The sequence below is a fragment of the Mus caroli genome, unplaced genomic scaffold (assembly GCF_978045245.1).
Source record: "Mus caroli unplaced genomic scaffold, Mus_caroli_1 scaffold_11, whole genome shotgun sequence".
NCBI lineage: Eukaryota > Metazoa > Chordata > Mammalia > Rodentia > Muridae > Mus > Mus caroli.
Window position 1 is genome coordinate 65,600,101 of NW_028227266.1, and position 13,127 is coordinate 65,613,227.

Genomic DNA, 13,127 nt, shown 5'->3' on the forward strand with positions numbered 1-13,127 from the left:
CATAGAGAATTCCAGCAGTCACTCTGAAAGATTCAAGTCGCTATGGACAAAGGGCCAAGAACTCAAGTGTGAGCCTCAGGTTTTGGCTCCATTATCTATTTACAGGACCAACAGAGTCCATTCTCCTCCAAGTGCATTACATTCCTCACCTAGGACGTGGCAATCCTCTTCTCTTCAAATCTTCTGTGGTAGTGCAGAGGTTTATGTACAGGAATAGACACAGAAACACTCAGGCAACAGTAAACGTCCAGGTGGAGGAAGAGGCAACTGGAATTGCTAACCCTCAGTGGCTCCCCCACCCCAATCACCCCACATCCTTCCATGACTCCCTGCTGCCCTCAGGCTACGGCCCAGACTAACAAGCCTAAAAATAAAAAGTTTCTCCCAATCTGCCCTCCAACTTTACCTTGGGTCACATCCTCTACCGTTCGTTGGCTCAGGTGCCAAAGTTCCTCCAGGGAGAAAAGTGCCTGCCATGCAAGTGCCCAAGTTTGGCTTCCAGAGTCCGCATAAAACCTGGGCATGGTGGTATGTGCTCATAATCCCAGAACTGAGCAGGCAGAGGCAGAGCCAGGAGGATCCCTGTCTCAAAAATCAAGGTTAATAGCAACTAATGAACAAGAACTGAGACCCACCTCTGGGCCTCTAAATATGTGTGCACATGCACAGGCACACTCGTGTGCATACACACACACACAAACAAATGTGGTTGACGGAACAAATTTGGAGAAAATGCTGTGCTTGACCTGATTAGTTGACTGACTACTGGATTCCCTGGGCAACTTCAGAAGCAGTAAAATCTAGCTCAACTCTTACCCAATTCCAGCTGCTGCTTTCTAAACCCAAAAGTAAATAGAAAGTCAACATATCCTTGGAGTCCAGATCTCTTGAGTTTAATCCCTTCCTTTCTTCCTTCCACAAATGTTAACCACATCCAGATCACATGCTAAACTATTAGTTTCTTTTTGAAGCAAGAGCATTGAAGGCAAATGAGATGTGAAAGAAAGGAAAGCCAATGCTCAAGACAGGATTCAAAAGCACCAATCTCTTCAGTGCTACAGACACTGCGCCAGCCTACAGGAGCAACAGGCTTGCCTGAACTGCCTAAGGCTACTGCTTCTTCATTCTGCCTTCACTGTCAATCAAACACTACTGCCCACAGGTGAGAAGAAGGCATGGTTATTAGCTGAGAATGATAAGAAAAATCCATTTTTCTTTACAGACACTGATTGAATAGTCTGACAAAATGGGGCTGCAGGGGGACCCTGAAGACAAGGAAGCCCTTCTTTTTTTTTTTTTTGCTGCTGAGGAAGTGCCCAGCATAAGGTCGGTCCTTGAGAGGAGCTTGTGCACTAACGGATGGAGGACTGAATTTATAAGCAGTCAACAAATAACTGTCCAGCCAGTCATCACTCTTTCTAATGGAGTTTACGTGCGCGCTTAAGGAGATGGGTACTGTGTGCTATCTCTCCCAGATAAACACAAGAACTAAACTAACCATTCCATTTTTAAGCAGTTGAGGGAATGAAAGAGATGATGGCTCTATGGTTAAGAGCGGCTCCTGCTCTTACAAAGGACTTAGTTTCAATTCCCAGCACCCACGTCAGGCAGAACACAACTACTTTGAATTCCAGTTCCAGAAGATCTGACTTCCTCGGGCACCCGCACACATGTGGTGCATGTAAAACCCCCACAGACTAGCTGGGCGTGATGGCGCACGCCTTTAATCCCAGCACTTGGGAGGCAGAGGCAGGTGGATTTCTGAGTTCGAGGCCAGCCTGGTCTACAAAGTGAGTTCCAGGACAGCCAGGGCTACAAAGAGAAACCCTGTCTCGAAGAACCAAAAAAAAACAAAAACAAAAACAAAAAAAAACCTCCCACAGGCACACAAACAAAATCAATCTTTAAGAACTCTACCCTGTATTTCATAGTAAAATTGTATCATTAGTCTGGGGAACAGTTCCCCTCCCATTTTACATTTCAAGAAAATGTCCAACTGGAAGGAAGCTAGAAGCCATTGTATTGCACAATACTATAGGCTATAGTTACAGTAACTAAGAGACCATTTAAACAAACAAACAAAAAAGGTAAATTAAAGGAGAGCACAACTAAATATATAATAATATAATATAATATAATATAATATAATATAATATAATGGTTGAAGGCTGAGGGACCAAGACATAGAAACATCTTTGATAGTAATATATATGCAAGTTTTATATTTTAATTTACAGTGAAATTTTATACACAGAAAATTAGCTATTTCGATTTTTCCATAAAATTTTTATACTGTGGGACTAGAAATTTTTAAAACAAAGTAAACAAAATAGAAAATGCACCCACTCAGATCCTCTGAGTAACAGCCTCATTCACGTGTCATAGTTCACTGCTGCCGGGACTAAGACAAACATGAATTTTTACCATCTATCTCTAAACAATACAAAAGAGTAATAACAAGCAAAAGTCACAATTCATTCTCAGACTGCTGGGCGGGAGTTCCTAACTCCCCGAATTCGATGGTTTACTTCAGCTGCCAACATGAAGCAAGACACTGAAGAAGGAACCAGAGAAAGCGGCAGAAGGGGTCAGAATACGACCTTCAGTCTTTCCCTCTGCCAGACCAGACCAAGCCTTCTCCCCAAGTCCGGCAGGAGTGAGGTGCTAACAGTGGTCAGTGAAAGGAGAGAGAGAGCTAAGGCAGCCCAAAAATGGAACAGAGAACTCTCAATAAAGAGCTGTTTTCTGAGCTGTATCAAAAATTTTATTGGAGGTTTTTAGAAGAGAAAAAGGTAAAGACTTCCTTGCTGAAAACCATACACAGCAACCCACCCCATCCAGACTTATAAACAAACAGGGAACTGCTGGCCACTGTCATCCCACAGCGCAAGCCTTTCACCTTTCTAATGGACCTCAAGAGTCTGCATGTGCTTGAGGAGGTGAATTTCATAACACCTATTCCAGATAAACATCACATCATGTCCTAAAAAGTAAACTTATAACTCAGCTTTGATTAGTTCATCCTATTTTTCAAAACAGAATTTGAGCAATCTCTAAGACTGTCCTTCTACTTTATACATCAGGAAAAATATCTATGATTTATTAAAATAACTACTGCCTTGTTCTTCAACAAAACCACAAAATTAAATATGATGTGAGAAGTCCTGCCAGTTCAAACTCTGGCAGCCCAAAGCTTTGGAGCTCTGCACACTGCCTAATCTCGCTGCGGTTGTTTATCAGGAAGAGGTGAATCCCATACCTAGCTCTGTTTCTGCAATCCTGCCACGCTGCCTGCCACAAGCTACCAAATGCCACTGGGGTCTGCTCGTAACTCTGCACCGAAATCTGACAAACATGATGCCACGCAGAGACTTAGCCTTTACACTGGGAACCAAGAAATCCAATTCTGGACTGAGGAGGAGAAGTGCTCCCTGGGAAATACCCAAAGGTTCAGCAACAGATAAATACCAAAGTGCCTAATTAGCTGTGCTAGCCCCTGCAGGTAAGGCAGCAAAGGCAAGCAGCCCAGAGCTGCTGGGGAAACACTTCTAACATGTCATGCGCCTTCCTAAAGGACGCCCTGAGCAACTAAGCATCAAAAACACATTAGTTTCTTTCTCAAAGAAGCCAAGTCCTTTTGAGTTCTCCCTCGTTCAATTCGAAATAAGAAAAATCCCCTAATTTAAAAATTGATCATAGAAGAAGGAGGGATCGGGAGGAATCAAAAGGGATCGGGTGGGATGGTGGGGTGGAAGGATGGGTGGCAGAAAAGTCCTGGGAGTGGAAACTGGAATCAGGAGGCATTTGGGGGGACAATGTGGAAACTTAGCACAGTAGAAACTCCCTGGGATCTTTGAGGGTGACCCTAGAGAAGACTCCTAGTAATGGGGGATAGGAGCCCGAATCGAAGCAGCCATCTTCTGTAACCAGGCAAGGCTTCCAGTGCTGGGACTGAGACATCAACCCAGCCACAAAACCTTCAACCTTCAACCTTCAATCTGTCCTGCATGCAAGATGTGCTGTGGTAACGGTGGTGCAGAACTTGTGGGAGTGGCCAACAAATAACTAGTCCAACTTGAGGCCCACGCCATGAAAGGGAGCCCATGCCTGACACTGCTTAGGTGGCCAGGAACCAGAGGCTGCATAGCCCAGAGACCTAGGATAGAACCAAACATGACTGGCAAATAAATAAATAAATAAATAAATAAATAAATAAATGTCACCGAAATGATTCCAAATGATACTCTGTTATACTCATAGATCTGTGCCTAGCCCAGTTGTCATCAGAGAGGCTTCATCCAGCAACTGATGGGAGCAGATGCAGAGACCCAGAGCCAAACGTTATACAGAGCTCAAGGAACCCTGAGGGGGAGGAAGGATTGTAGGAGCCAGAGAGGTCGAGGACACCATGAGAACACAGCCCACAGAATCAACTAAACAGGGGCTCACAAAGACTGAAGTGACAGTGACTGATCATATATGGGTCTGAGCTAAGTCTTCTACATATATGCTATGGTTGTGCAGGCTGGTGTTCTTGTGGACCTCCTAACAGCCGGAGTGCAGGTGCTTTGGGGACCCGTTTCCTCCTAGTGGGTTCAGCTTTGATATTGAGGGTCTGTGCCTAGTCTTATTGTAACTTGTTATGGCCTCTATTCAGTTGGTATCCCTGGGAGACCTGCTCTTTTCTGAAGGGAAATAGAGGTAGAGTAGATCTGGGGAAGAGGGAGGTAAACTGGGAGAAGTGGAGAGAGGGGAAAGGAAACTGCAGTCAGGATGTAATGTATAAGAAAAGAATCTAAAAGGGGGTGCTGCAGAGATGGCTCAGTGGGTTAGAGCACTTGCAACCACCTATAACCCCAATCCCAAAGAACCTGCATCACATGTGTACAAACTCAAATAGACACACAAAGGAAAAACAAATTGTTTTTTAAAGAAAAAGGATACATCATTACATACAATAAACCTAATAATCATTGTCTAATGTTTGTCAATACTAATGGCTAATGTTTAGTCATAGCACGTTGCACAACCAACAGCTACCTGCTCATGTTAGAAAATAGCCTATGTGTAGGAAGGTGCCACCCCTGCTTCCCCATGACAGATGTTAGGAATCCATCAGCATCCTCCATATTGCTGAGCTCAGACAGGGCTTCAGATCTCCACAAAATGCAGCATTACAGCAGGCCACACCAATCCAAGTGCCTGCACACACACAAACCACACCACACACTCTGTTTTGAAGTCACTTCAGCCCAGCTGAGTATCCCTCAAGATACCATGGCGAAGGACTGAGCTGAGTCCTTAAAGAAATTTACCTCACAGTAATTTCAACTCAAGAAATGCCACAAAATGGCAATTTCACTGAAAACATAAAATAGTAATTGCTTCCCCTTGGGAATGATAGAAAACATAATTGCACATATTAGTTTTCCTTAGCTATAAGCTATCCCAGTGCTATGAAATCAAAATGGAATAAGCATATATATATATAAAATAAATGTTTCAAAATAGAATTTGGTTGTATTCAGTCCAAAAGCCCAGCCCATTTCTAATCTACTCACTACCCTGTGACTCAAACAAGTGCTGTGCAAAACACAGACACAAACACAGCTCCATCTGCTAATTAAAAATGGGCATGAAACTGTTAACAGGCATCTGTGGCATTGTTTGAAGCTAATGGGCAGAGACAAAGCTGAGATGCTCTTCTAATGCAAACCCAGTGATTTCACTCATTTGCTGTTTGGTATTGATGAAAGTGGGGGTTGGAAGCAGGGTGTTAAAATGGCTTGTTATGCACAGTAAGAGACAAGTGAACTCTCTTTCATATTCTAAAATTGATTGCAGGAAGGCAAACAGCATTTCACACAAGAGGACAGCATTTCTATATTAACCAGCCACATTAAACATTTTTATCTTAATTCAGAGATAATCTAGTCATGTCTAATGCCACAAAAGAACAACAAATTCACACAGTGCTTTCTTTACAGTCCAGAACTGCTTCACAACTCATCCATCTACCATTCATCCACTGCACCATCCTATGAAGTAGGCCTTGGAGATTTACTAAGTTTTTCTGGCTCAATTTTTGCCTTGGGAAACTCCCAGGCCCTGAAAAACACACACAGACGATTACACTCCATCAGAGATGAATCAACTAAAGGCTCTGGAACAACCTACTCATCCAAGGCCACAATCTAGGAAGAAGATAGAAACCCAGACCTGACTCTGGACCTACCACACCCCTTAATTCATCATGCCATCTCCCCTACACCACAGCTGAACCACTCTGTTTCATGTACCTAGGAACCGAAAATGACTGTCTTAGCTAGGGTTTTACTGCTGTGAACATACACCATGACCAAGGCAAGTCTTATAAAAAACAACATTTAATTGGGGCTGGCTTACAGGTTCAGAGGTTCAGTCCATTATCATCAAGGTGGGAGCATGGCAGCATCCAGGCAGGCATGGTGCAGGAGGAGCTGAGAGTTCTATGTCTTCATCCAAAGGCTGCTAGTGGAAGACTGACTTCCAGGCAACTAGGGTGAGGATCTTATACCCACACTCACAGTGACACACCCATTCCAACCAGGTCACACCTATTCCAACAAGGCCACACCTCCAGATGGTACCACTCCCTGGTCCAAGGATATACAAACCATCACAATGACCAAGGCTTTATTTATGAAAAGAGTCCTGATGAAGGATCCATTTTCACATACTGTAGCCACCACACATCCTTGACTGCTGAGCCTGGTTTGTAAGTAGTCTCATCTAGCTACAAGCCTCATCTAGCTACAGATAAGTCTATTTTACATTCGCCACAGCACCACTTAGTTATCTTTTAACTGACCATAAGTTTGTCTTTTTCTAAGAAAAGTTCAGCCTATCTTGAGGGCAAGATTCTTCTAGCGTGGTAATGAGAACAACGCAGCTGAGCCACTAAGCTCAAGGGGCTAAGGTCCACACCCCCTCTTTCACCTCCCATTCAGGGCCCTAATTTGAGGCCCCTACCTGATCCATTTGAGCTTGCACTCTGACCCAGGCAGGAGTAGTTGATAGTCTGCATTTTTGATTCATCTTTCCACAACTACACACATCTCATACTCCACAATCGGCCTCACTTCCTAGTCCCTCATCTGGAATCCTCTTTTCATGCTACTATGAGTACCCTTGTCTGCACACTGTCCTAAAAGCCAGTTACAACACACAGATGTGCTGCTCTGTAACACAGAGTTCCAGGCAGGCGGGTAGGACCGACCCTGAGGCAGCTCAGACAGAGCCCTCCTATCCTCCTTCCTATTCTATCCTTCCTTTCAGATCCAGTCTTAAGAGTCAGTGACAAAGTCAACTGTTACACTTTTCCTGATCTTTGAAGACTAAACTTATTTTCCTCGAAAAAACAATATCCAAACTGATTCCCCTCCTGCATTTTTCAGTATAAAGACAATGTTGTTGTTGTTACCACTTAAACCCGCCTCCTCCCCACCCCTACCCCCAAACTGCTGCCTGTCAAAGGGTGGCTGAAGCTCTTTATTAAAGAACACTTAAGACAAATCCATATTCGTCCCAACACTCAGATTGCCCATGCCTGCATTTCTACAAAGGCTTTTTTTCATGGACTGGAACACGCATCAGGGAGAGGAGGGTAACCCTCTATCACTCACCACGAAGGCCTCCTCTGCCTAACATCGCTATCAGCACAAGCACTGAAATGGGAAGTCTACCCGGAGCCCTGGAAGAACATGAAGACACTAAAATAGGCTTTATGCACAAAATGTTCCATTTGAACTTGCAATCTCTTTGGTATTTTAGTTTGAAAAGTTGGAACCAAGGAAAACAATTATGAAGATGAAAATCAAATTCCTCTATGTATCTGGCTTATGCTCAGGCAGTTGTTGACATCATTTTAGATAAAAATGTAAATATGACAGTTGGTTATTTAGCTAGTAAGTCTTGATAAAAGTTTTGGAATGAGACCAACTAAAAGCAGCTTTACATTTTAAGCAAGGGTCAAGAAACTGGCTCTACAGCGGACCAGTTAGGAAACACTTTTGAGCACGGTGGGTCACAGAGGGTCTTCAATGTGTCTTCCTCATAGTTCTTATTTTTAACAACTTCTTTTAAAATGTTAAAAACAAAAACAAAAAACAAAATGAGAAAAAACACTCTTAGCACAAAGCAGGCTGCAGGCCCAGCTGGGCCCATAGGCTACACTGGATAAACTGACTCAAAGACGAATGAAGCCAGGAGAGTGAGTGGTATAGACAAAATGCCTAAGAGTGCTCTGCTGGCATTTTGCATCAACAATTACCAGTGTGGGGCTACGAAATGATTTGATGAGTTATCTCCCATGTGGAAGGAATGTTAATGGCAGGGTGCACTATGATCTCTTGACCTGAAACTCCAGGCCTGGAAGAATAAAGGCTGTATGTAGAGTTATCCCCATACAGAGTCTCTCAGGACCATTTCCCTTCCCTTAATGCTCATCGAGGTGGAAACACCTTAACTTCCCACCCTGACAGACACTTGTGCAAGTCCAACTACTCCCAGGAAAATGTGGATTTACAGAGAGGCTCGAACTCATCCCAGCGATGAACGAGACACAGAGTTGGATTTGGAGCTTCAGTCGTCCTCTGCTGGAGATGAAGAATTTGCATTTGTCAAGCTGAGACAGGGCATAAAGTGGATAATTTCTACAACTCACTCCACGTCAAACAATGACTACACTAAATAATGAAACCACTCAGGAAATACCTAACAGGAAGAAGGGGGCAGGGCAGAGGAGAGACGGGGAAGGGAATCAGCTTCGAAGGTCCCATTGTAGGGCAGTGTTGGGTCCTCTCAGTTCTACCAGCACCTTGTTTAATACAAGGCCATTCCAAGATGTCTGGGTGCCCTCATATCCATACTAAAATGCACCCATAACCTTCAGGAAACATACATGAAATAGTTTCACCATTTCTATCTAAACATTACATTTAAAAATATTCACCTAAATGCTAATTATGATTATGTAAGGGAAGGGGCTGGAGTCAATCTAAAATTTTTGTTTTTTTTTTAAATTTTTCCAACATTTGAGCTAGTTAGTTGGCCTGAGGCATTAGGCCTGTAATTTCAAGTGACTAACTCAGCTTTACTTCATGATTTGCAAGTATTATCTGACTAATAGACTAAAAGAGTTCCAGAAAGCCACGTGAAAGAAAATCTACCTTTTGTCACGCCAAAGAACAGGAAGGACTCCAAGTGGCAAACCTTTGAGAAACGAAAAGAGTATCTGAGACAGCTGAACCTAGACTCAAAATGACTGTCTCCTCTTTCATGAACCCCCATCCACAGTCTAAAGACAAAAGAACTGTTTTTAAACACTTAAACACTAGCAATGCACAATTAAAGCAAAAGCATAGCTTCATAGTAAAAGGCAGACATGGGATGGATCTGCCAAATACACACAAACACGGGTCCTCAGAAGGGCTCTTTCCTGGGGCGTGGTGCTTATCAAATTTGTCAGCAGTACTACAAGAAGACCTTGTCAAGCCCAGTCACAGTCAAGCCCAGGACTTTACACAAATGGGCACTTAAATTATGATAGGAAAAGAAGGGTCACCAACTGTCACCAAAACAACTTCATAATAGAGGTGTGGTGTGGAGCTTGGCGGGAGTGACATTGCTGCTAGAAACATGAACCCTTCAAGTCTGTGCTTGTGGCCAGTCAGGAGTCTGTGGAACTTTTCTCGAGAGTAGTGTGAACTTCACCCGACTGTTCAAGCGTAATTGCAACTACACAGCATTTCGCTTTCAGGTATATAAGTTCTCTGACTGTCTGCTACCACTTCCTGTTGGAGTTCTGGGGCTAAGTAAAAGATATGGGAGTTTCCCTCCTCCTATCAACTGAAGACATAGCTTGACACTATAGTCACCACATTCACCACACAGAAGGTACAAAGACCAAGAGTTCACATGAGACTCACCATGTAATATATACCTCCTAATCTCAGCTGTCGAAGGGTACCGGCTTTAATGTTTTAAATGTAACGTTTAAAGTGTGAAATGTAATACACTACACACACACACACATACACACATACACACACACAAAGATCTGTTGGGGCGGGGTGGCTAGGGATTAAGTCCAAGGCCTCATCCATGTTAAGCATATACTATATAATTCAGTTAAGAAAAGTGATTTTTAAAAGATAGTGTTAAAAGGTCCTTACAAGAAATGTGGGAGGGGGCGGGGGGGGGGGGGAGTAGGGCGCTGGTAAATCTACTGCCAAGGAATCCAAGGAATTTAACATGCTGTATTAGTGAGATTTAGTCACTTTCTTTTAATTTTTTTCCTTTTAAAATAGTTTATGTGCCCATGTGTGCACCTGGGTGGGAGATGTCTACGTGTGAGCGTAGCTGCCCAGAGAGGCCAGAAGAGGAGTCAGGAGCCCTAGAGTTGGAGTTACTGGCCGACAGGTATTGGTGAGCCACCTGCTATGGGTGCTGGGATCTAACCTTGGGTCCCCAAGAAGAACAGCAGGTATTTGTAGCTGCTGAGCCATCTCTCTTGTCCCAGACTCACTCAGTTGTGAAAGTAGAAGCAGGAGGAAAGTTCTGAGAAGTTTGCACGTGGAACAGACACTGCCCCCCACCCTTAACTTCTTAGGAGCTGCCCTTTCCAAGCTGAGCTGCAGCATGCAGTCAACACTGAAGAAAAGTCTTTTGGGGCCTGGAAACTGATACCAGAAATGAATGTCCTTTAGCAGCTGTACCAGCTTGCACCGAGCCTCTTACAAATACACTTTCAAGAAGGGAGATGACATTTAAAATCTGCTTCCTCAGAAAAGTCCCACTCAAGACTAACTGCCAAGAACTCGCAACTCAAACTTCCTTCAGCCCAGACATCACAACACCCAGATTTCCATTCAGTCTGTAGGAAAAAAAAAATCAGAATAAACCATGGAGACTCTTTACCAATACTTACACTGGAAAGTGCTTGATACCTACTTTTAAAATGTCACCTATTTTCAAATGCCACAAATATTTAAACATAGATTTTGTTTTGTTTTTAATTCAAGTGTTTTTTTTTTCCCTGCACAAATGTATGTGCACCATGTAAATGTCTAGTCCCCATGGAGGCCAGAAGAGGGTGTTGGATTCCATTAGAATTACAGGCAGTATGAGGTGCCAAGTGAGTGCTAGGAACCAAACCTGGGTCCTCTGTAAGAGCAGCAAATCCTCCTAACCACCAAGGCAACTTCCCAGCCCCTTAGACATACTTATTGTCAACACATTAGTTCCCCATTACTTGTGGATCACCTGGAAAGCCATTTGAAAAATGCTTTAAATAAGCTAGTATTAGAGGCCAGACAACCAAAAAGCTGATGAGTGAGTGGGGCACTTGACTGCAGCTATTTAACAAAGGAAATAATGTTAAGGTCATCCTACTGAAGGTTTAAAAACAGTTTTGATGTGCTCTTCAGTTTACAACTTAAAGATCCCGTTTACCTGCATACAATGTCTTTTACTGAAGATACAAGGGCAGCTCCCAGTGAAGAGTGGGAAAAATTTTTTCTTGAGTCAATTAGAAGTAATTGGGAAATATACAGTATGTTATGATTCACCTACAAAGTAATTAGAATCAAAGGAAACTACACAGGGAGGCAGGCGGAATTTACAGTCATTACCAACTACAGGAGCTCAAGAATTTACAAAGTTGAGAAACTTACTGCTGCTTCCCAAGACACGGAATAAAGCAGTGAACAATAAATTTCTTCTAACCACATCATCTCCCAAAGTCCCCAGCCCCTTTAATTCCTATAAACACTCAAAAGATTTTAACACCCCGTCGACATTACTCCATCATTAGTCACTTTTTAAATCTTCTCGATTCAAAGATGTCAAGAGAAAATGGAAACCAGCGTTCCCAGTTACTAGGGAAAGTCCTGAGCCCCGCGTTTTCCATTTCCTCTCTGATCTCTCAACCCCTGCACTGCATCCCCTGCTTCCCCTTCTCCTTTCTAGTTAACACTCAGCTCTCCTTCACTTTCTCCACCAAGTAGCCTCAAGTCGCCCTCGGGTCCTCCTGAGCCCTTCCTTCTCCTACCTACAATCTTCTGCATTTTCTCTTGGCATCTCTGTTCACACCTTTAGAGCCAATGTCGTTTTATCTCTTGTCTCCTGATCATCCAGTCAGTCGACTGATTGAATTCCCCTCAATTCCCTGTTGACCGCCTCCTAGTCTCACTTCTCTTGTCCCTGGTGTCCTCTGCCCCTTTACTTCATTTGAAGCCCCTCTTTAAGTCCTCAAACCTTCATTTCCCTCTTCACATTTCCTTCCTCTTTCCTGTCTTTCTAACCCATGTTCGTATTCACTCTCCCTCCCCTCTTTCTCTTTCCGTACGATTTCCTGTGTTCCCCCGACTCCGTCCCTCTGGGACGCTGCCGCCGCCCCGGAGCCCCCTCGTGTCCCCAACACCCCTGGTTTCCGATTGCTCCGGTTCCCTTTCGTCCATCCGCAGTTCCGCATCCCCATCCGTCCCTCTCAGCCTCGCCGGCTCTCACTGCCCTCTCCGCGGCCCCTCGGGGTCCCCTTCTCCGGTCGCCAAGCCCTCGCGTGCCCTCTCCCAGGCCCCCAGGCACCCGCCCCCCTCGTCTCAGCTCCCGTCCCGGGCCGCGGCCGCTCCCTCACCGATGGTGGAGATAAAGGTGGTGTTGAAGGCGTCCTCTGAGAAGCGGAACAGGAGGCAGGTCTTGCCAACGCCGGAGTCGCCGATGAGCAGCAGCTTGAACAGATAATCGTACGTCTTCGCCATCTTCTCGCTCCGGCCCTCTCTGACCGCCGAGAGCAAGGAGGCGGTGGAAAGCAGCGCGGAGGGGGGGCCTCTGGCGAGGGGGCGTGTCCGCCAAGCCACCCGCGCCCCGCCCCGCCACTCGCCCCACCCTCTTGAGGCGACAGGCTCGCTCCTCCCCGCCCCAGCCAATCTGCCCGCGCTTTGTCATCACCCTCCGCCCCGCGAGGCTTTATGGGATTTGTAGTACTCTGGGAGAGCCGCGGGCGTGCCTGACCCAAACTGTCGGAACAACCTCCCTGGATAACAAATCTGAGTGATGTAGGGTGGTGCGTTAAGACTTTCCACCCT

The 13,127-nt window shown here is 44.7% G+C and overlaps 1 protein-coding gene across 1 annotated transcript in view; it reads right to left on the reverse strand.

Annotated features, from left to right (window-relative positions):
• Rab8b (RAB8B, member RAS oncogene family) overlaps positions 1-12,860 on the reverse strand; it is a 75,388-nt gene extending 62,528 nt beyond the window's left edge. Inside the window, exon 1 of the mRNA XM_029481757.2 lies at positions 12,677-12,860. Within this exon, the coding sequence (XP_029337617.2) occupies positions 12,677-12,800 (124 nt within the window). The 5' untranslated portion in view covers positions 12,801-12,860. The remainder of the gene's footprint in view (positions 1-12,676) is intronic.
• Between the last annotated feature and the right edge of the window lie 267 nt (positions 12,861-13,127).